This window comes from Lissotriton helveticus, chromosome 4_1 (assembly GCF_964261635.1).
Source record: "Lissotriton helveticus chromosome 4_1, aLisHel1.1, whole genome shotgun sequence".
Classification (NCBI taxonomy): Eukaryota; Metazoa; Chordata; class Amphibia; order Caudata; family Salamandridae; genus Lissotriton; species Lissotriton helveticus.
Genome location: NC_136063.1, coordinates 939,905,044 through 939,929,535, shown reverse-complemented (window position 1 = coordinate 939,929,535; position 24,492 = coordinate 939,905,044). Strand labels below are relative to the sequence as shown.

Sequence of the window (24,492 nt, the reverse complement as noted above, 5' to 3'; positions counted from 1 at the left end):
TCCTGATACTTCTAGAGACATCTTTTCACTAAACTAAAGAGATGGACTATGAGTTAGTTCTCTGTAGACGAAGTAGAACACTTCCTGATTCAATTATCCCTCCCCTTCTATAGATTAATAACCAAAGGCCAAGTTGGGAGAACGAAACAACTGATAAGAGATTTCAAAGGCGTTTATTTAGGCTCTATTTCAGGCACAATTTCCTCAACCCTCCTAGATATACCAACCAAACTCGTAGGTCCCAGAAAGACCTTATAAGACCCAAAGCAGAAATGCAAGTCCTCAGTACAGTGGCTCGCAATGCTCATTAACAAGGTTAGAAAACTCATCTGAACAGTGGAATGGTGCTTACACCAAAACTTGTAAAAAAATACAAGAAAAAAACGAATTAATTCGAACATAATCACAACTCAAATAACCAACTGAACCCAATGTCAGTTCCGTGCCTAATCATCATCCTTATATAAACTGCAAAAACGGTGCTATGTTCTTCAAAGAGAAAGTAGACAAGATTGAGCTATCATTTAAATAGATTCCGATTACCATTGGATACTTGAAACCTATTCTGAAAACTGAATCCACCTGATCTGAATTCAGTGAAAACTCCAGCATAAAATTAAAATCTGAAATTACAAACCTTTTTTGAAAAAGACAGGAGCTGATGCTAAATGTGTTAATAACTACAGACAGTTGTTTAACCTGCCATTCCTGTCCAATGTCCAGGAAAGCTGCTTTGAGAACCACCTCAAACAAGTTATAGCTAAAACAAACGCCGCAGTGACTTCCAATCCTCTTTCTATCTGAGATGCAGGAAACAGATGGCACTGCTTCAAATTATAGATGTGAACTCCTAATCCTTGATTTAGGATATGTTTGCCCGCTCACCCTTTTAGAGTCCTATGTGGCTTCCGACACAGACAACCACTCCAGGCTCAAAAAGAACTTTAATGAGATAATTGAATTTCTATTTCTGAGGGGTGGTCTAAAGCTGAGTTAATATTGTCTGGATAACCGGTGCAAGTCCATTAAAATACTGAATTCCTGTTCCAGCACCCCTCTCTCAAACAGAGAGTACTTTAAGATTCCATACTCTCACCTGCTTGCTTCAGTCTATACATTAAACCACTTTTCTTTTCCTCTACAAAAAATGTAAAATCAACAACCCCTTCTATGCTGATGACAAACAGCTGTACTTGAAGGTGGGATCCCCTGAAGATATTACCTTTCTTGTTTAGATTCTGGATACAATTCAGCCATGGATGACCCACGACCACCTCAAACAACCCTGCTTGGGAAAAAAATATTCATTTGTTTCTCCCCCAAATATGCAACCCCTTTACAATCATATCACAAAGGTATCATAGAACATATTAAATTGTCCCACTTCCTTCACTGAGTGAGCAAAATTCTAGGGCTTTGTGCCTCATAAAAATAAACTACAGACCAAAAGGAGCACAATTATAAATAAGAATGCTAAGTGGAATTAAAATTGACAGTGGAGATTTTTAACAAGCTGTCCAATCCTCAATCTTGTCAAGATTAGATTACCACATTTTAGATTACCACATTTGCTTGCTTGCTTGCTTACTAGAATGCCAAAGTTATATTTTGTTTTCTTAAAGTGGCTCTACATTCTACAGTGAGATTGGTCTTGAATTTGTGGAAATATGAGGCTATCACACAATTCTGATCTTCAGGAACTGGCTTCCGATTGAAGCTAGATGTACCCTGAAACTAGCTTACATTACCTACTAAACAGTATGCTCAGAGACTTTAACTACCTAAGAAATTGGTTTTCTAAAGTAGACTATGCCAACTTAACAACTCCATCACACTTATGCTTGAAACATTAGTCTGCAGAAAGAAATGGATCCTTAAACACTCCTTCTCAGGACTGCTCCTTAGCTGTGGACATCCATCTCTCCCGCTATCAGAACATTTTTCTTTCACAAAAGCTTGAAGAGTGAAACAAAAGAGCTACTTTTCCAACAATACTTCCTTAGCTGATGTACATCTGCTTAGCAAGCAAGAGACTAACGGAGATCTCTCAGACTTTGTCACCTTTTTTAAAGAATGCAACCAGCAGGCTGTATCAAGCCCTGTCCCTGTCAATGGTCCACATAATTGGAGGATTCCTTTTCCAAAGGCAGTCCATGTTTAACTAGCCAGAGCCAAGGCAAAAATAGTGGCATCTAGTAAATCAATGCAAACACAAGGAGATGATGGACGGAAACTTTTCAGACACTCACCACGAGTCATAAATCTGTGTTGAATCCATATTCATTCTTTAGATCACTTCACCACCACACTTCAGACCCAGTTTTTGCAAATAAGTCGTGACCCTGTACCTGATGGGAACAGTCCAGCCCGAACTGCCAATCCAGGTCTTCCCTGGACCAGAATCAAGCATCCTGGGACCAGTTTCGGAGTAACATCCCTCATCAGCCAGGCTAGCTTGAATCCAGTGGCAAAGTGAGCAAGGGACCCACATCTGGGCATACCCTCCCAACTTAGGGCGAACAAAGCAAAAACAAGGAGACGATGGACGGAGCGCTAAAACTTTTCAGATATTCACCCTCAGTCACAGATGTGAAGATATTCACCCTCAGTCACAGATGTGGGCTGAATCCATCATTGTTCTTTAGCTCACTTCGCTACACCAGTTCAGAGATGGAGCGCTCCATCCATCATCTCCTTGTGTTGCTTAAATTGATAGGCAGCCACATGGACAACTTAACATGCATTTTATATTAATTACTTAGGATTTAAGTTCATTAAAAAAGGCGAGCTATTCTTGTTGCTTGTTGGTGCGCTTATCTCAAAGAGTCAAGAAATAATAGGGAAAAAATGACTTAGAATCCAGCCTTGCAGAATAGAAAGTGATTAAGTGAAAACTTTGGAAAAAAATTGTTGTCACAAATTCTCACAGGCTATTGGATGCAACACTGTTTTAACCCATCCTATAAAGGGGGTGAGTCTTTTTCCAGCTAACTAGAGGAGCAGAGAACTATGGTAAGGGACATTTATAAACTCAGATCGTACACTTTTACAATACACAGTATTGGTGAGATTGTATGTCAGGATATTATCAGCATTAATATCGTCTGAGAGAAATATCATGTTCTAAATATTTGTTACAAAAAGATTATCCCATTGGCTACTAGTTGTTCTGTTTGTATTATTAACTCGAATGGAGCAATATTTTAGTACAGAAGAATAAGCACACAATACTTAAGTAAGATGAAATTTTGGTTATGATGTTCTGGTCACATATCACTAGGCTAGAAGTTACTAACCGAAACATGCCATCAAAGGGTGACTCAGATTCCAGACTGCATTGAAATCCTCAGAAAAGGCTTGAAAGGCACAACTGCACGTCTGACAGCACCACGGAGACACACTAATGGCTGACTGCAACAAAATTGTACACGGCATAACAAATGCACAGGTACCTATGCGGACACTGGGTGGCTACTCCACAGAAGTGACTGAATGCTAACATGTGTTCCTGATGTTTCGAACTTTCCTGTGAGTAAAGAAAATTATTTTCTGATGAAATCACGAAAATTAAGCTAAACCAATCGCTGATTAAAATTGATTAAAATAAAAAAGCAAAACTATTTTTCACAATACTGTGACAAGACAGAATCGCAATTTCTGAACTGTGCTAAACAAAAATCCTGTTGGAGCGTACATGGCTCAGGGTGGTCCATTACAGCTTTGCCCTCGTGCCCTTCATTTGAAAACAAGCACATGCACACACAACCTTCCCGATCGGTACCCCCATACCTACAAAGAAGACTCGATTGCTTTTATATTTTTAACTATTAAACGTAATATAATAGTATTTTTCAATCAAGATGGCACCTTTGCCAATACAACTGAAAACAGCTGCCTTGCAGAAACACACCCCATTCATTGTTGCTTTCATATCTTGTGCAAACAGAATTGCATGCAGTAACACCACTGTGCATGCAGTTTCCTTCCGATACAATGAAATACTGGAAAATAAAGGGCACAGAATAAAGAAAACAATGTACATATAGCATGCCAGTCCACGAGTGCATGCATAGTTCTGACGAGTACCTTAACACCCAAGGCAGCGCGTCACTCCTTTTCTCCTCTGCCCCGCCCATTATGCACCCAAATTAAAACAGGAACCCGCGACGATGTACCTTGGTGTCAGGCCGGGATGCTGGGACTGGGATGGGCGTCTCTTTTCTGCTCGGCTCCTCTTCCTCGTCTCTTTCCTCCTCAGCTTTCTTCTCTGGAGTCACAGTGGTGATCAAGTTGGTTTGAGAGATGCCCTTTGTTGTGCTGTACGGGCCAGTGCCAACCTCTGCAGCAGACACAGAATCCTTCATGTACATGTCATGGTTTTCATTCACGGAGGCTAAAAGCAAAGACAGTCAGTCAACAAAAGCGGCGAACAGGCTGTCTCACGTCAAACTCTGCAGACGCAGCAACACAGCATTTAGCTCTGCTATTCGGAGTGCGGATGAAACAACAGAACAGGACGTAATAATAATAATAATAATAATAATAATCCACATTTGTAAAGCGCACAATCACCCGTTAGAGGTCTCTAGGCGCTGGGGGCCGTCGGGAAGATTAAGCGAGCTATTGCCCAGAGTCACATGGTGCTGGGCTAACCTGCCGCCGGAGCCGGGGATCGAACCCTGAACCCCAGATTCCAGCGTCAGTCGCCCTGCGACACGGCATACAGAGTGTGTTAAATTATAAACCTATGTGCTTCAACATAAATTACTGAGGGACAGCTGCATACATTTGTCACAGAACCCTACATGACATTGATGGGTGCTGCTCAGTGCTTTCTTTGTACAATATTAAGTGCCAGGGCTCTGACCAGCAGGCCACTGCAGCTTGCACCACCCATCGCACTTGTCATTGCTGCCAAAATAACTACTAACCATCCCTCTCGCATGTAAATGCGACAGTGTTGACAATTAGGTGCCGGTGCAGAGCACTGGCCAATTAAGTGCCGGTGCTGACCACCGGAAAGCACAGGCTGCAATTTAGCACTGCTGCTGCTTAACACGTAGAAGTGCCCAAGTGATTAACAGTGAACCCTATAATCAGTGTGGCAAAGACAAGTGATAACAAATAGTTTGTGCAACAAAATATTCCAAAGCCTGCAAGCTGCATGGGGTACATTGCCTGAAATTGGACCTCATTATCAGATAGCTGATAAAAGATTTGTGTTCCTTTAAAAGAAAACCCATCTGACCCCTGTACTGCATATCCTAAGTAAGCCCCTCTGCGCCTTACTCCTTACCTAATGCTACAGGTCTAGGCACCCCCACTGGTCTCACATTTTTTAAATCATATTCAAAGGCAATTGTAAGCAAATTATATCGCACATATCCTGAGGCGAGAAAGAAGGCAATGTTGAGATAGAACGTTACCTACTAGTAAATGCATCACACTCTTCATACATTTGGGCTGCACTGAGCACAATTGATTCAAAAGAAGACACGACTGGGCACTATTTTTTGGTAGTTGGGTCTACCCAATGGGCTTACCCCATTGGATGCACACCCTCTTTCCTGCAAGTAAAATGTAAACCAAGTAAAATGTAAACCAAGCTTGTTTTGGGGCTTACGGACTATGGGGCCGATTACGATGCCGTGCGGAAAGGCTCTGAATAGGATTTGGCGAATACGATTCGGAACCTATCTTTCCGACCGAATCGGACACATTTCCTAACGACCGATCACAATGCAAGGAAACCGTTCGGGCTGTCCAAATCGGTTCTGAGTGGCATTCGGACAATCCAAGTAGTTCGGAGCCGAATTGTACAGCCCTATAGACACGGTTTCCGAACGAGCGATTACGATGACCGATTCGGACAGCCGTTCTGATTCGGTCTCCCCGACACAAAACGGCTGTTGGAATCTGCCTTTGGGGGCACGTAGCAGGCCCCCTTTCACCCATAGGCTTCCAGGTGGGGCCCGTTGGGGTACCCATGGGACCCCTCTTTACCACCATGCAAAGTGTGGCATGCACCATGGGGTGCCCGTCACAGGGTGCATGGTTTTCCCCAGCAACCCTTTTTTCAATGGGAGCCTTTGTTCTCGTTCAGAACAGAGGCTCCTATTTAAGTCAATGGGAGTCTGACCGAACGATTTACAGAAGCATCTTAATTGGTCGGTCAGACTGGCAGAACCCGATTCGTTCGGAAACAATTACGAAACAATTTGGTTGGAAGAGTTTCCTAACGAGATTGTAATTGGCGTGTGTCTTTGAATCAAAACTGATACAACAGGTACCTACTGGCAGGATGAAATGAAATGGGCACATCTTCAACTCTTTGAAAATCTTCTTTAAGAAAACAAGTAGTGAGGGGTCAAAGTGTCTCATGATCATCCGTAAAGTCTGTCTCACTCAGATCTTATTGTTCGCTTGTCGCCTCTCCGCAAAACATTCTTCGTATCTTAGAATTTCTTTTTTAGGCTGCCCCATGACCACTATTTTTATGCCAATGTATAATGTGTATAATGAATTGAAAATTGGAAAATGGTTTAATTTTTAAAGCTGGAAAATGTGTTGCACCTTTTGGTATACAGAAAGCTATTTTGGAGCTGGCACATAAATTACATCCAGGCATGTCTGCTATGAAACGATTAGTAAGGAATTATTTTTGGTGGCCAGGTTTAGATCGGATGGTGGATTGCAAGGTAAGAGAGTGTGAGGTTTGTATGGGAAGTGAAAAAATGTTGAAGGTAAATGTTCCCCCTTTGAAGAATGCAATCTGGCCCACGGAACCTTGGAAGAAAATAGCATTTGATATTTCCGGTCCTTTCATGTGTCTTCCAAATGATTCCCGTTATGCGTTTGTGCTTGTAGACTACCACTCTAAATGGCCTGAGGTCAAATTTGTATCTTCGGCCTCAACCAACATGGTTATAGAATTCTTTAAAGAGGTGTTTTCAAGAGAAGGCTGTCCGTCGGTACTGGTTACCGACAACGGGGTACAACTTACATCACTAGAAATGGAGGAATTTTTGAAACTTCAGAATAGCAAACATCAAACTGTGTCTGTATATGAACCTCATGAAAATGGTTTAGTAGGAAGATTTAACAGAGTTTTGAAAGGTTTTGTTTCTGATGTTATCAAGTCTGGTGGTGATTGGAGAAATCTATTAAGGGAAAAGCTTTGGCTTTATCGAATTACACCACATTCAACAACTGAAGTTAGCTCTTTCCGCCTTTTAAAGGGGCGTGATCCTACTTCCACAATTTGTCCGTGGTGGTTCAAGGATAGGTGTTTAAGCAAGTCTTTTAAAAAAAAGATTTAGTAAGGGATGCTTTGCAAAAAGTAGAGTCTAAACAGAATAAAACAAAAGTATGGTATGATAATAAATGGAAGGTCAGGACCCCGAACTTTCCTGTTGGGGATTGGGGGAGAATTAGGAGACCACGTTTTCTCGCTAAATGTTCTAACAAGTTTGGTAAACCAATGAAAGTGGTCAAAGTTTTTAGTAACAGTGTTATCACTCAGGATGGCAAGTTGTGGAACATCAAACGAGTTGCCAAGTGTCCTTATGTTCATGATTCTGGTGTCCCGGATGTACATTTTGTGCCACAAGAAACTTTAGCATCTAGAGTTAAAACTTCGGTTCGACCTAGAAGTTTTCCTAGGAAATTTAATGATTATATCTCATGATTATTTGTTTTGATTGTATTGTATTTTCATATTTCTGTTAAAAAGGAAGATGTGTTACATCTTTCATTTGTTTATTTATTATTAGTACTGGTTCTTTAATAGCAGTGCATCTTTCATGATGATTATGTATTCCATGTAGAACCCTAGTGCTGCTAGCTAGGCATCAGTTCAGTTGTACTGTTCTGCCTGCCAAGCAGTTTATAATCTGTTGCTGTGCCGCTTCATTAAAAGGATTTCTTCAGATATATATTTTGTTCCTGATCCTTTATACAACACGGTCCCAGGATGCTTGTTTCTGGTCCAGGGAGGACCTGGCTTGGCAGTTCGGTCTGGACTGTTCCCATGAGGCACAGTGTCAAGACTGATTTGCATATGGCTTGGTCTAAACTGGGCGGCATGGTGAGCAAAAGAACGAAGGATTTAACCCAGATCTCTTTACTGGGGGTGAAAGTATGATTTATTCAACATTCCGTACATCTTTTGTCTGCGTAGCACTTTTCACCCTAAGTGGGATGGGTATGCCTAGACGTTGGTCCCTTGCTCACTGTGCCACTGGATTCAAACTAGCCTGGCTGATGAAGGGTAATAACCAGAAACCGGTCCCAGTATACTTGTTTCCGGTCCAGGGAGGACCTGGCTTGGCAGTTTGATCTGGACTGTTCCCATGAGGCACAGGGTCAAGACTGATTTGCATATGGCTGGGTCTAAACAGGAGTGGCATGGTGAGCAAAAAAACGATGGATGTAACCCAGATCTCTTGACTGGGGGTGAATGTATGATTTAGTCAACATATCGTCCATCATTTGTTTGCGTAGCACTGTATAGACTGTAAAGAACTACCCACCAATAATAGGTAACTAGGAAGTGGATGATGCAGATGTCTGGAATTAAGTTCATAGAACCATCTGGCCAACCATTGCCTGCTGTCTGGCTAGATCATCCACACAGTAGTGCTGAGTAAACGTGTATGGGTACACCATCTAGCCACCTTACATATGATGGCAAGGGGAATATTTCCTAAGGCAGTGGTAGCAGGCTTCTTTCAAGGAGAGTGGGCCCAAGGTGTAATGGAAAAGAGTCTCTTGGCTTTCTGATAGCAAGTCTGAATGCACTTAACTTTTTATCTAGCAGTCTCTGATTTAAAATTGATTGCTCTTTGTGAGGTTCTGCAAAGGCCATGAACAATTGGTCTGCCTTGGGAATATGTGTGCTGTCTATGCAATACATGAGAGCACGCATTACGTCTATGGTATGGTATGCACTTCTACTACCGAGTCTGGTTAGATAAAGAAGACTGGGAGCTCCATAGTCTGCTTAAGAATGACATAACCATCTCCAGAAGGAACTTAGGGTTTGTTTTTTAGCACTATCATGTCCTTGTGAATTTCTATGAAGGGTTATTTTCTTGCAGTATGAGGGCCTACAGCTCACTAATGTGGAGTATAGAGGTTATCACAACCATGAAGTCTACCTTCCAGGAGAGGTACTGAAGCAGGCGAGGGAGAGGTGCGGTACAGTGGCCAGAGTGGCTGACTCCGGAACGCAGGTCTCACGGTTTGATCACCGGCGGCAGCTCAGTTCAGCATCATGTGAATCTGGGCAATAGCTCACTTAATGTCCCCGACGGCCTCAGCACCTTGAAATCTTAAGGGGTGATATGTTTGTGCTTTCCAAATATGGATGATAAGCAGAAAAGAAAGTAAGGCTTCACATGGGGGACCCATGATCCTGGTAAGTCCAATGTTAAGGTTCAACACTGGCGTTGGGGGGAACCCTAGGAGGAACTACTCTCTTGAGGAGTTCCATGAACGCCTTGATTAGAAGGATGTGGATGAGTTTTGCAAGTATAAGGCTATATCCACTAAGTGAAGGCTTACTGAAGTGTAGCAAAAGCCTGACTTCTTGAGGTAAAGCTGGTAGCTGATGATAGCTTGACTGCAGGTCTTACAGGGTCTAGCTTCTTGGCAAATCAGTAGTAGACAAATCTTTTCCACTTTGCGGCATATCATGCCTCTGTGGTAGGTCTAAAGGATTCACACCACCAACACTCACACCACTTACTCAGTTTCTAGGACCTCAGGTGCCAGATCACTAGATTGAGATGCTTGGAATCTATGTGCCTGATCTGGCCTTGGTTCCTTATGAGAAAGTCTATTTAGTTGGGGAGCATTTTCTTGGGGCTGATTGACATCTCTGGGTGAATATCATGGCTGCCGGGTCCAGGTGGGGGCTACCAGAATGAGGGTTAGCGATGTCTGCTGCATCTTCCGCATCACCAGTGGAAGGAGCAGGAGAGGAGGAAATGGGTAGGCAACTATCCCTGACCAGTTCATCAATAGTGCACTGCTCCTGTACAGAGGGTGCGGGTGCCTAGAGAAGAAGTTTGGGCATTTTGCATTCTCAGGGGTGGCAAACAGGCCGGAAGTGTCCCAGTTCTGGACTTACTGGTGAGCACCTGCAGGTGGGGTTTCCTTTCGTAGACTTGTTGATGGATCCTGATTAACAAGTCCACTAGGTCATTGTCAACCACCGAAAGGTACTCTGCCATCAAGTGAGGGGCGTGGTGAAAGGCCCACTGATTGTATGAGCAAGCAGGGAGAGGGGCAGCGAGTGAGTTCCCCTGCTTCTGTAGGTAGTACTTGCAGTCATATTGTCTGTCCTGACCCAGCCTACTTAAACTCAAATAAGCACTAGGGAGGATTTGAGGTCGAGGAGGATGGGCAGAAACTCAAGGTAATTGAAGTGGTGGCTCTGCCGTTATGGAATCCACACATTCTGCAGTGTTGTAGTCGAGGTGAGCTCCCCACCAGGATTGGTAGGTGTTTGTTGTAATGGTGGCTTGTGGAATGGGGTCTAGGAAAGGCCTGCCGTGCAACAAGTTGTTGCTGTTCCACTATCGAGGACAGCAATGGGCGTTGGCCATTACCAATATTACATCATACATCTGTCCCTTCGGTGGTGACCATTGTGCTGAGAGGCACTGTGTCAACAGGCACATATGTAGCTGGACTTGGGGCACGATAGCGATGCATGAGTGCTTTATGCCCAACAGAGCTTACAGATCTTACTGTGAGGTGAATTTGTGGCCAAAAAAGTAGTTCAAGCTGGCTAAAAGTCGCAAAATTTGAATTGCTTGGTTAGGCCTTGCCTGTGACCAAATTTAGAACACTCCCATGAAGGGCGAGACCTGCACCAAGTGGGGTGGGACAAGTCCAAGTTTATGGTAAACCGAAGACTTTGAAGAACGGAGATGGTCGCCTGTGTATGATGTTCGCACTGCGGGCTGTTTTTGGTCTTAATCAGCCAAATCATCGAGATAGGGGAAACATGGATGCTCATTCTCCTTAACAGAGTGGCCACTACTGCCAGGCACTTGGTGATAATCCTTGGAGCAGTGGTGACACTGAAGGTGAGTATCTTGAACTGATAATGCCAGCCACTTACCATGAAATGCAGGTAGCATCAGTGGGCGGGATGGATGGGAATGTGGAAGCTATAGTGCATGAAGTTTAATGCTGCCAAGTAGTACCCTTGTTGGAGTAGATGTATCACATACTGCAGCATCACCATGGATAGATAAATGTTCAGTGAGAACATATCTGTTTCGGAGGCTAAGGTCCAGAATAGGCCTGAGAGAGCTGCACTTTTTATGGCTAAGGAAATAAAGTGAGTGCACCTCCGTGTCTTGGGGGTATGTGGGCACTGGCTCAATGGTACCCTTTTGAAGGTGCTAATGGACCTCTTCCTTTAACAGCTGCAGATGTTCCTTACTGAGAAGGTGTTAGCAGGAATGAAAGGTTGGGCGGGGTGTGAGACGGTCTAGGCAATAGCAGTGCAGAACTATGCACACTATTCACTTGTCTGATGTGATTACCTGCCAGTGAGGGAGGAAATTGTGAAGTCTTCCCCTAACAGGTGTACTGTGATCGGGTGAGAGGAAAAGGGAGCCACTGCTTAGAGGTGGGTGCCCTTCTCCAGATCATCCTTCTCATAAACCTGTCATTCATGTTCCTGTACGCTCTGGAACAACAGAGCACTCCAGTGGAGACTGATGGTTATAGGCCTGCTAATGTCTCTGATAGGAGGAAGGGATGTCTGAGGAGGTGGTCTTGCACTGATGTCTTTGAAATGATCCCCTTGGATTGGTTATTCGAAGCCTTAGCAGTGTAAATGTAAATGTAAATGTAGGCGTATTTATAGAGCGCACTGATACTGAGGAGTGTCCTGGCGCTGTACTCATACCGCTAGGGAACCCATCCTGGCTTTTTCCCCGTGAAATGCCCACTCCTGGGCATCCCCGGGGTGCAACCAGGCATCCCCAGCGCTGTAGGGGGCCGTTGTGGAGACTAAGCAAGCTATTGCCCAGAGTTGCAGCGTGGGACTTGTGCTCAGAGTAGGCACCGAGGCGAGAAATCAGCTCTGAGGAATTATGAGCCCAAGAACCGCCGAGATAACCGAGATCATCCGAGGCGGGATTTGAACCCTGGTCCCGGGCCAGGCCTCTACACCAGGGACTGCCGCTCTAAGCAGTGAGCCACACTTCTGTCCTTGTCCTTCTTCAGCTTTTCAAGCTGCTGGTTAGCCTGTAGGCTGAAGAGGTTATGCTATTGAAGGGCAGGTTGAGCAGATGCTGCTAAACTTATGGTTTAAAACCAGAGATACAAAGCAAAGCGAGGCGCCTCACCAGTATGCTAGTATTAATTGCACAGGTTGCAGTATCAAAGGCATCTAGGGTACAGCGAATGGTGGAGTTGGAAATTGTTTTCCCCTCCAACATCAATTCCTGTCCAATCTGCCTATACTCCTCATGGAGGTGGTTGAGGGGTTCGAGATACGACTGACTGCCATCCTCTGAGAGTAATGGGTCAGCTTCATAGACAGTTTGCAGATGGCCCTGAAGAACCTCAAGAACATCAATTTCAGAGTGGACCATAGTTCCAGCAGGGCTTCGTAGGGCTACTATCCTTTCGGGTGTGAATTCCCGCTTTAGAATCCAGGCCAATAAGCGCCCGGACTTATCCCCCTCGCGGTAAAGACGTTGCCTATATTGACCCAGCGTGAATTTATCAAGCCGGGTGAGTATGTCATGGATCGACACCAAGGCCTCACTCTCAGTCCGGGGATCCAGTGCTCCCGGATCCGCACAAGTCTGGGCTCGTTGGAGCACCAGCTCCGCATCTCGCAAGTCAGACAACAATTGTTTCCGGACCCCATAGGAGAGGCCCATACACGCGCCCCGCACCACTGCTTTTAACGCTTCCCACTTAGTGGAGTAAGGCAAGTCCCCCCCCTCCCAGTTGAGCTCCAAATAACCTGTCAGTGACTCCGCCACATGTTCCCTGGCCACTTGATCCTGCAGCAGGTCGGTCGGCAATGTCCACGTCCGCGGACGCGCGGCTCGATCAGGCCACTGCGCCACACACGTCACCGGGGCATGATCCGATAAATACCAAGCCTGGTGAGTGACGGATAGGGCAATGGAGGTGGTGAAGTTAGCCGCGAGTACGCGGTCCAGCCTACTATGCGTACCGTGGGTCGGAGTGTAGCGCGTGTACAGCTTCTGGGTGGGGTGGCAAGTGCGCCACACGTCCCTTGCCAGACGCGCCGTCATACGGGCCTTAGTGCCCGCCCTAGGTGGATGGCGGTCCAGCTCATGATCCAGTATACAATTGAAATACCCAAACCAGAGGAGGGGCGCGTCTAAGCTAGGAGCTAGTAGATCTTGCACCTGAGAGAAAAAGGTCGGGTCATCGGTATTCGGGGCATATGTGTTAAGAAGCAGGAGTTCCCTATCGTCAAGCCGAAGCCTCGCCAATATGTACCTGCCTTCAACATCTGCGTCAATATATTGTACAGTACAGGGTATCCCCGGGGCCACCCAGATGAGAACCCCCCTAGCATACGTAGAGAAGGAGGAGTGGAAAATCTGACCTCTCCATTTCCTGGACAATCGCTGTGCACCATCATCATCCAGATGGGTCTCCTGCAAGCAGGCGACCGAGACCCCATGACGTTTAAGGAAGGTGAGGACTCTATGTCGTTTAGTACAGGTGCCCAGGCCACGTACATTCCACGTTAAAAACTTGAAACCCATGTCATATTAGTGTGCCCACACGGGCCATATCGTAGGAACATCGTGAACCGGTACCTCCCGGCCCCCACCATACATGAACCTGGAGGCGTATCCCAGAGTATGAGCCCCCCACAATGCTGAATCAACGTGTACAAGATGCCAATGTAACCTCTGTCGTGAACCCCACCCCACCCCCCAACACTCCTAAAACTCAAAACTGTCGCAAAACCCCATCTCCGCCCCCCACCCACGAGCAATAGGATAGCAACAACCAAAAACGCCACCCCGCCCTTCCCCCGCCAGTGCCAGGACGTGCGCAGCCACCCCATACAGACCACACACCCCACACTCACACACACCAAACCAGACCCACCCACCTCCCCTCCCAGCTCCCCGAAAGACCCATGCAACCCAAGTAAAAATACCCGGGCATGTCCCCACAATACTGTCAGCAAGATGGACATAACATCATTCTGAGCCCCAGCCAGTTCCCCTGCCCCTCTCCCCACACCCCAGGCCACCAGAGCACCAGTCCCAAAACATGGTCCAATATCCAGGGGAGCCCCAACAGCAAGGAGGGGACGAGGCAGCTCAGTACACCATTAGCAGGCGGCCACTCAGGCCGAGGACCTCCGTACAGACGGGCACATTGAGCGCAAAGCAAAGGAACAAGATGAGCAAGAGCAAAGGAAAGGGAAAGGATTATTCCAACCTCGTGTCAGTCAGAGCCGTTTCCGGGATCACCGGAGCCGCCGTGTCCGCACTCAGGGGCGTCTTTTGCAAAGTGTCCGGCACCAACATCTCACCAGGATTATGAGCTCCAGGCGACCTTGGACCCGCCCTCTCCGGCGAGGATTCCATACGGATAGCCCCATCAGCTCCCACCGTGGGTCTAGACTCAGGGGGACCCCGGGATCCAGATCGTCGTCCTCGTCGACCACGACGTCTCCTCTGCGGCCTGGTCCCCCAAGTCTCACGCGGGCCACCTCGTTCCCCTGGGGGCAAATCATCTCCCCTGATCTCAAGCCACTCCCACACCTCCGCTGGCGTCTCGAAAAAGTGTGCACGACCCTGGGCCAGAACCTTCAGTTTGGCAGGGTACAACAGCATGTACTGCAGCTGCATATCGCGTAGCTTCTGTTTGACCCCCAGATAAGATTTCCTCTGCTCCTGTACTTGTTGGGTATAGTCAGGATAAATTGAGATTCGGCTATTCTCGATCATGAGGGACTCTGATTCTCTTGCCGCTTTAAGGATACAATCCCGGTCTTTGTAATTCAGGATCTTCGCGATGAGAGCTCTAGGAGCCTCACCCGGTCGCGGAGGGGGCACAAGGGCTCTATGCGCCCGCTCCACTATGAAGACACTGGACAATCCAGTCGGACACAGCCGTTCACGAATCCACGTTTCTAGGAATCGTTCAGGGTTCCCCGCCTCAAGTCGTTCCGGAACCCCCAGGACCCTGATATTACTCCGGCGCACCCTCCCTTCCGCATCTTCAGCACGTCGTTCCACGGGTAGTAGAAGTGATTTGGGCAAGCGACTTCCTCAAAGATGCAACTTCCCCCTGCAGCTGAGTGATATTGCCCTCTGCATCCGAAACTTTATCCGCTACTTTGCGAAGGTCTGTCCGCAAGAGATTGACATCCACGGAGACTGTCTCTATTTGGCGCTCCAGGGCAGAGTGGGACCCCTGGATAGCTTTAAGGAGTTCAGCTCTGGATGGCTCCGCCGCCCCCTCTCCACCATCCTCCGCTCCAGTCTGCCGCGTGATTCTCTGCGACTGGAGGCGCGGGGTAGTGTATTGCACTATCGTGTTTGGCTGGGTGGCCTTCGCAGAACGGCCTGTGCGGCCCGTCATATTGATGGTAATAGAGCCCCAGCAACGCACTCCAAGGCGCCACACCCGGGTCCCACCGTTCCTGGGGGAGCCTCCCAATCAAGTTCAGGACAAGGATAATAGGCGGCGCAGAATCGCACACAAAGTCACAGGCAACTCGGTACAAGCAGCCTCCGAAGTAGATCAGCCAACCCAGGAGGCAGCGCAGGACAGAGACAAAGTAGGCACAGCTCCTCACGACTCCAGTAGTACAATGGAGTCCATAACTGGCCCCCCCCTCATGGGAGCAGGGGTCCGGGCAGGCAACAGCACGGGCTCAGACACTTCCCTCGCAGCCCGAGGATGCTCACCTCCAGTCAACAGCCAGCAGTCAGCGAGTCTCCTAGATCGCCCCCCCCAACAGGGGTCTACAGTGGCAAGCCGGCCGATGGACAGGCACACCTCGCTACGCTGCTTCACTGCCTCACCCCAGGCGCAGTGAAAATGGCGGACTTGTGGGGGAGGCGGCGCAGGACCACTGTAGCCACGTGGGCGCCCGTTTCCATGTCCCCCCAGGGCAGCAGGGTGGTAATGCACAGAAGCCAAACACAGTTCTGCAATCAGGGGGGGCAGAGGGGGGCCGGCGCGCTGCTCCTATCGGCCGCCGCCTCCGAGGTCAGGTACTAATGCAGGCGGGACCCCCACTCCAGCCGTGGTTGCACACGGAGGGTCCGGGCAGCAGTACTCACGGCCCTCGTCACAAGGGAAAGCTCTCCGGCGGCCCCCCAGGCGAACACCGGCAGCCGCTTCGACCAGGGCAGGGCCCCGCCTCCGGAGCCCGGCCAAGATGGACGGCACCTCCGCTCCACCCCGTCGCTCACCTCCGATCGCCGAGGTGGAAAGCCGCCGCCTCTTCCCCAGTCAAGGCCGCCTCCAGGAGCCCAGGAGAACGCCGAGGCCCGTCAGGGGTCCGCCCTGCCCGCCAGCATCAGGCCCGCCGTGTAGGCCCAATCCACGGTGTTGCGTAGCGCAGCGCGCCTCCACCACCTCCGGCAATGTTTTTATCCCCGAACACCAAGGAGTTCAGGACCGCGTCTCCAGCTCAACGGCCTCAGGTGGGTCAGGGGGAGTTCCGACACAGGTTCCAGTTGTCGTGACCGCCCGGGCAGGAGGTTAGTGCAGGATTTTGTCGGTCTTCGGGACGGAGCTGGTGGGGCTCACGTCCTGTCGGCCATGTTGCTAGGCCACGCCCCGACTATACCCATCTTTGAACCATACCTGTATATGCTTAACACACCCCTCAAAAGATCACTGTATATTAATTCCAGACTAGGCACTCTGCTAGTGAAATGGTATACTAGTTCATGGAAAAAGGACGGGCGTTACACATCTATCTGCGGATGTGAGCTCGGGGGGAGGTGGGGGACAGAATCTATAATGCACTTTATGTTGTTTTGTACTTTTAATTGGAAAGTAAGAAAAGATTACCTCTTCCTGACTTTTAATGCTCATGTGATAAGAAACTGTAAGGATGCTATGACTCTGTGTATGTGTACTGAGTCTGAGCAAATTCTTAACCAGGTCTCCTCACACGTATATGTGGCCTGGAGAGCAAACAGACAATTGCATTAACTATGCCACTACAGGTCTCTTAATTTTCATTTTTTTACTATAACTGTTGTATTGCATTTGTCAGAAACTACGGAAAGTTGTAGGGACATGACATTTTGAGATGCACTATATTAGTGAATTTGTTCTAGATGATTTTTGGACGTTTAATTAGATGTAATTTCGGCCGGCAACACTTTAGCCGCTTCGCTGCAACCGGAATTCCCCCGCCATGCAGGAGAATTCTACGTATGCGCGGTTCGGACTGTCCCCGGCCGTCCTCTGCACATGCCCACCGTGACGTCAGACGGCTGGGAGCCGTCCGACGCACACAAGCGGTTACCCCCAGATGATGGCTATGCACAGGTACCTTTTTGGTTGTTCATCACCTAGAGAGGTTTTATATCGGTAATGCAGACTGTTCTTAGACTTTTGCTATCTTGAAACCATTATGTATTAAGTATTAAATTCTGTATGTTTTGTATTGTATATCTGTTATTGCTATTATTACTTGGAGAAAACACCTCATGTCACTGTGAGTTCAGGCAATGTGGACCACCAGGGAATCAGGGGGAACCTGCCACATCTATAGGGTGGGTCATTAAGAGAGAGATTGTATTTCTTGCCAACCTGTGGTGCGACTATCCTTTCCTTCACAGGCTACTTAAACGTTTTTGTGGTGGTCTTAAGCATAGGGAGGAATTGGACAGTGTGTTAGAAATTGTTGTATTCCTTAAGGAAATGCATGTGAACCTTACGATAGGTAGCCGTCCTCTGGATGACTTTGTGGTAGGATGTAGCTTTATCTGGGGAAGGCCTAGCTGAGTACAGATCTGGGTCTCTGTCACCCGAGCGATCAATGTTGTAGTCGTCCCATAGCTTGTCTAGGTACCGGATAGTAAGGTGCATCATAGGAGTCTGCAGGGTGGAGTGGGCTTCCTTTCCTGTAGGATGAGTGAGATGAAGCCTCTGCTGAGTATCGGGTAAAGGAAGTGTGGCAGAGGCTGTGTTGGTAGAGTAAGTAGAGAGAAAGGAAGTGGAGGTGGAACAGTTAGAGTGCTGGTGCCCATGTCCTTACGACTCCTGCTTCAGAGGTGGCTCCAAAACAATTTATTCCTCAAAGTTAGCTTCCTCTTACATGGCAACGTCTGTCGGCTTTGGAGGCAGTTTGGTAGTAATTGTGCCTGTCCGAGGATGGATGAACAGGCTTTTTTGGCAAGCATCCAGTGCTTCCTGCCGCCACTGGAGGATGGGTTGTTTCAACTCCTCAGAGCCAGCCATTGAGCCGAAGGTACTCTCGAGCCGATTATGTTTTCAACATTGAGGCTGGTATTAGTGTTGACGTGGGTTTCTGAGCTGAAGCAAGCTTTGGTGCTGGTGCCGAAAGTCCTCTTGGCTTCGAATTCTACTGAAGAATATTCGGCCTTGAGAGATGTGTTGAATCCACACTTGAAAGAAGGAGCGCAGTTTGCCTCCGAAGGCTTAGATCAGTACCGTCCTTGGCACTAGGCAAGTGGTGGCCAGGATGGCTGTTTGTTGTACGTAGGGCTCGACAACCAGACCGCATTGGGCGGTGCTCAGCCTCGACTTAGGGCCGCTGTGCAGATCTGGTGATGCCTCGGAGACAATGGTGCTCACAGTTGGTGTCTTCTCCTATGTGTGTGAGGCAACTGTGTCTGGTTCTTCTTCCTCTTTGGATATGGAAGAAAAGGTTGCCGCTGGGTACGAAGAAGACTGGATCAGCTGCACATCCGAGGGGCCAGCTTCTTCTTCCTCTGCCTCAGTGGCATGTTCCCTGAAGATGGCGATGGTGTTGTATGACTTCTGTCTCTGCAATCTCCAATAATCTCACCTCCTCTCATGTCGGTACCAAAGGGTCTTTTTGGAGCGGAAGGTGATGCAGGCCTCATATGGGGTGTCTTCGTGGTTGGGGAGAGGCAGAGAGTGAAGACATGATGGTGATCAGTAAACAGAAGTTTGGAGTGTAGTTACTTCCAGTGCAACTGGAGTTGAAAATCAACCGAATGGCCCAGAAGGAAAACATTACAAGCGCCTAACTTGGAGCCCCACCAGTACACATACGAACCTGATGGTGGAAAACAAGCAATCCAACGTAAAGTAGATGCCCAGGTGCATCGCCAACTAGGGGAGAAGTCACTACACCTCGTGACTTCAGAGATTTTTTCAAAGATAACCAGCTGCAAATGTGCGAGCCCAATACTAGATAGCAGGAGTATGCTGAGCATGTGTATATATATATCAACACATGTTAAGAACATTGGGGCAGATTTACAAGCCACTTGCGCCACTTTTGCGTCACTTTTACCATGTTAAAAGTGACGCAAAAGTGGCGCAAGGGGCTTTTAAATCTGCCCCCTAATTTTTAGTTTTAGACTTTTGGGTGACTTTATAGAGAGGTAGGCAAAACCATAAACAGACCTCAGTTTGGCTCTATTAAACGTTATGATAAGTGTATCACATTTACTGTAACGCCACCCTTTGTAAACTCCAGGCATACTTTGGGGAATAAAACTCACATACATAATGTATGCAAATCTAAAACCTTCTCATGTGCGGAAAATGGCATTTGTGACATGTCGTTGCCTAGTGAGTATAAAAAAATTATGTTGCAAAGGAAGCAGCGGACAGTAAGAACTGGACAGCCTTTATTGATTTATGCTCAACAGTACTGTGTCTGAAGGATGTATTATATAACTCTGTGCTTTAGATTTTGTATACTTTTTCTGTAAAGGTTTGGAAAAATTGCATTGCTGCTGAATCCTTAATGATAAAGTGAACTTTTGAAATGATCTGCAACTAGCAGAGCAAGGGGTGGCTGATCCATACTGCAGAACAACCATTGGCTTCCTGGTCTAAGAAGAACGGAAGCATTTCGAAGAATTTCTAAACACCACGTGCAAGTTTAAATACGGATTTCTGAATCACAAAGCCCCTGAACGGCTTATTGTAAACAGCCGTTAAAAAGGCCTCTGCTCCTCGGAGAGAAAAAAACGTTTTTCTTCGGCCAGTTGCTTTCTCCTTAGCAGAAAGAAAGGAAAACAAAACAGAGCACAAGAGCTGCTGCAGACATGCTCCGCAGCGCAGATAGGGTTGCTTGGCAATGAACGAGTGCACACTGGAACTAGCAGAGACCACATTAAGAGAATGACAAGAAAAACTAGCATCAGGTTTGTTCAAAGGTTGGATGTCATTCGAGGGCTGACTGCACAAGTTTCTGGGCCTCTTCACTAGACAAGTAGCTCTGGCTCCAACTCAATCACACCCCGCTGTAGTCAACGACTGGGAAACCTTTCCTAAATGTATGCCTGGCTCTTGCTAAAGGATAGCTGTTCATCAGTGGTGTTTCTACACCGGAATTTAGGAGTGGGGGGGGTGGCACACACTGAACCGCAGATTAAACTGGTGAGGTCACTTACAAAGGTTTAACTTAGATATTATATATATATATATATATATATCCGTACATATGTATAATATATATATATATATATAACAAACCACAAATGATGGACTAGAAGTTGGGATCTCCGAGACAGAACTAAGTTCCACCACAAGCAGTGTTAACTCTGATGATGAAATGGCAGGGACTTCTAATCAAGCTCAAATTCCAACTCATTATGCGCCATCCGAGGAGTTGGGTTTTTTAATAGAGGACAGATTCAAAACTTTGCGACCAAAGACACAGCTGCAGCGGAAAGTAAACGAAAGCGTAGAAACAAAAGAAGTAACGAAAGGAGGAAACGCAGGAGGGAGAGGCTTCACAAAGAGGGGCAGAGGGAAGAAATGGTAGGCACGGTCCGTGTAATCACCAATGTGAGTGATTCGGGGATAATTGAACCCGAGATAGGACTTAACCATGGTTTATCAGAGGACAATACAGTGGTGAACCTTTCCGATGTCACTCTCTCCAAAGCTGAAACGCAACTACTATCTTTGGGCCTGTCTTTCTGTCCTAAAAACACCTTCAACTATGTACAAACCCGGATTGACGTATTTAAGTTTATCCGCAAACTCAAATTAAAAAAACATTTTAAACTAACGAATGTTCAGGATCAAGCCGCAGGCATCATAACAACGTCGCAACCTTCTCAAGTATTCCAAGTGTCTGATACTGGAGCACTTAAAGTCGTGCATAAATTGGCTTTGGAGGAAGATTTGGGAGAAATGTCAACGCAGGTCAATCAACAGGCAATGGGTATTAACATCAATCAACCCTGTGTCACACATTTCAAAGCTCCTTCCACCTTCATTCCTTTAGATACCTTCAGTGATATGGTAATTGAAGATCTAAAGGGGTTACAAACCAACGTCTCTAGGAAGACCAAAAAACTCAAATATATGGAAAAACAATACAATAGTCTCATGAAGAAGCTCAGAGATAATTCCAACCTTATTATCAACAAAGCAGATAAGGGAGGTAATATTGTAATTTGGCCTTGAACCCTCTACATGGAAGAAGCTCAAAGACACCTAGGTGATGTAACCTGTTACAGAAAGGGGAACTTTAACGACATTAGATGTCTGAAAGACACAGTACATAAGGAGCTCAACCAATGGAAAATAGAAGGTCTCCTTAGTAAACATGAACTTGCTCTTCAAAAAAATGATTTTCCAGTCACACCGACTTTTTATCTCATTCCCAAGATCCACAAGTTGATGAACCCGGTACCGGGGCGACCCATTATTTCGGCCCAGGGGAGCTTGTTGGAAGCAGTCTCCAAGTATGTGGACTATTTTCTCTATGAATTTGTAGAGAACCTTCCTTCTTTTATTAAGGACACGGGGCATTTTCTCACTAAACTTAAGGAAGTGGAATGGGAACCAGGTCTCGTACTCATTGCCCTTGACATCAGTACTCTGTATACGAGTATCCAACATGCAGATGAACTCAATGCTGTCAAGTACTTCTTGGACCAACGTAACATCATATTTAGACAACATAATGCCATGTTACTGAAAATGATTCAACTCTGTTTAATGAATAATTATTTTCTTTTCAATAAGGAAGTTTACCAGCAGCAGAGAGGGGTGGCTATGGGGGCATGCTTCTCCCCAACCTATGAATGCTTGCATGTTGGGTGGTGGGAGAAGCATGTCCTCTGGGGTACTCACAAACTTAGATTTTCTGACAGCATACTTCATTTCTGGAGGTTCATAGATGACATTTGCATAGTTTGGAAAGGGTCTCAAGAATCAGCCATGGAGTTTGTCAATGTGATAAACGAGAATGAGCTCAACCTCAAATTCACGTCGCAAATAAGTACAACCCACATCCAGTTTTCAGATGTAGAAGTCTATGTCAATGAAAATAAACTAGAAACCAGACTACATAGGAAGATCACAGCGGGCAACGCAATTTTACATGCTAGGAGTGCCCAACCTGGTCATCTCATTAAAAGTATCCCCTATGGGGAGTTCATCAGGATGCGCAGAATATGTAGCTCTGAGTCTGAGTTAGAGGCCTGCCAAATTGAGGCATATAAGAGATTTCTGGCCCGTGGTTACGCACCCCAACAACTTAAACAATCCAGGGAGAGAGCTAACAGTAAGAGCAGAGAAGAATGTCTGTCTGGTAGCATTGGCAGTAGACGTACTACAATTAACCCAGATCTTGATAAGGAAGGAGAGAGAATGAGCCTTGCCACGACCTTGAATACCGAAGAGAGGAAAATAAGAGGGATACTAAAAAAACACTGGCCGCTACTTAAAACAGATATCAGTCTAGCCCCACTGATACCTGATGAGCCATCCATCACCTTCAGGAGGGCCCCTTCTGTGAGGGATGCCCTTGTGAAATCTAGCCCTGAAGTAGTGACGGTTAAGAACTGGCTATCAAATAAAACAGGTTTCCACAGGTGTATTTCATGCAGGGCATGTAAATTCGGTATTAATACCAGTGAATACTGCTCTGCATTTGACCCTAACCCGATCCAAATCAAAGGGCTGTACACATGCCGTACAGACTATGCAGTGTACGTACTAGAATGCACCTGTGGGCTCAAATATATTGGCAGCACGAAGCTCCAGGCCTTCAATCGTATCCTTCAGCATCTGAGGGCTATTGTTAATTCAGATGCTAATGATCCGGTTGCCCGCCATTTTGAGTTAGTCCATGCTAAAAAACTCAATGACTTAAAATACTTTATAATTGATGCAGTACCTAAGAACATAAGTGGAGGTAACAGGGAGAAACAACTGAGGCAGCTAGAGAGCAAATATATTCTCTTACTAGATACGAGGATTCCCAATGGGATGAATACAGGGGAGGATTTATACAGTTTTTTATAGAGGGTTAACCACCTTAGAAATTCTTCATTGATTTGTCTACTGTGTTCCAGCTAGTCTGTGTGTGGTTAATCTGTTTACTCCCTGGTTAAAACCTAGAGGCTGCAGATAATATAAAGAAGTTTTCCATATATAGGAACTTTGGATTATATGTAGCACTGAGGTTCAGTGTAGATAGTAGCCTCTGTGTTATCCCCTTGACTGCATGTACTGTTGATTTTATCTAGTCAGATTGTTGTCCAGTTATGAGTTTGCGCTTTGCACTTTGCACATAAGGCACTTGCACTTTTAGTAAGCAAACTGTTGGTTCCTAGTGTTAGGGAAATAGCAACATAGGGATTTTCACTGTTAGATGGTTGCGATGGTAATTTCATTGAAATATTGAGGCATTATGCCATGAACATTACTTGAAACATGTCATCCACGTATGTGTGTTTTTTTTACTGAAACTTTGCACCATTTTAATGCGTTTTTCTAACTTGGTATTTTGATATGACATTTTAATATCCTTGTATCCAAGATTGGTTTTAGAAACTTGCATTTCTTTATGTAACTTGCACTTTATTTACATTTGCACTTGCACTTTAAATGTCAAAGAAATTTCTGTCACAGAATGCATCAGAATGTAATAGAGGGCTGTTTGAGGACTGAAGTAATTAATTTTGGAAATACAGGCACAATCTCTTGATATGAGGCTTAAGAAAAATAGTGGTGGAGTACTAGGATATTAGTGGGCTATTATATGCTCATGCAACTTTATCACTATAATTACATAAATGGTAGTAGAAAGGTTGTCATTTATTTATGTTCAAGTCTCTCCATTTTTTAAATGTATTTATCAATGTTTACATTTTTACAAGAGCTTTATTTATTGTAATATTTATTGCGATTTTTTGCACAATTGTCTGTTTTCCACTGATATTCCATAACCTTAAGTGTTTCCTCTATGTCTATACATCTGATGCCTGGTGTTGATTGCAGTTTCACAGTATTTAAAAA

General features: G+C 46.0%; 1 protein-coding gene across 18 annotated transcripts in view; it reads right to left on the bottom strand.

The window, feature by feature from the left end:
* EPB41L3 (erythrocyte membrane protein band 4.1 like 3) overlaps nucleotides 1-24,492 on the bottom strand; it is an 860,969-nt gene that overhangs the window by 140,911 nt on the left and 695,566 nt on the right. For all 18 annotated transcript variants that reach the window (XM_078687549.1, XM_078687552.1, XM_078687558.1 and 15 more), the window contains one exon: nucleotides 4,176-4,393. In XM_078687549.1, coding sequence (XP_078543675.1) covers nucleotides 4,176-4,393 — 218 coding nt within the window. The remainder of the gene's footprint in view (nucleotides 1-4,175; nucleotides 4,394-24,492) is intronic.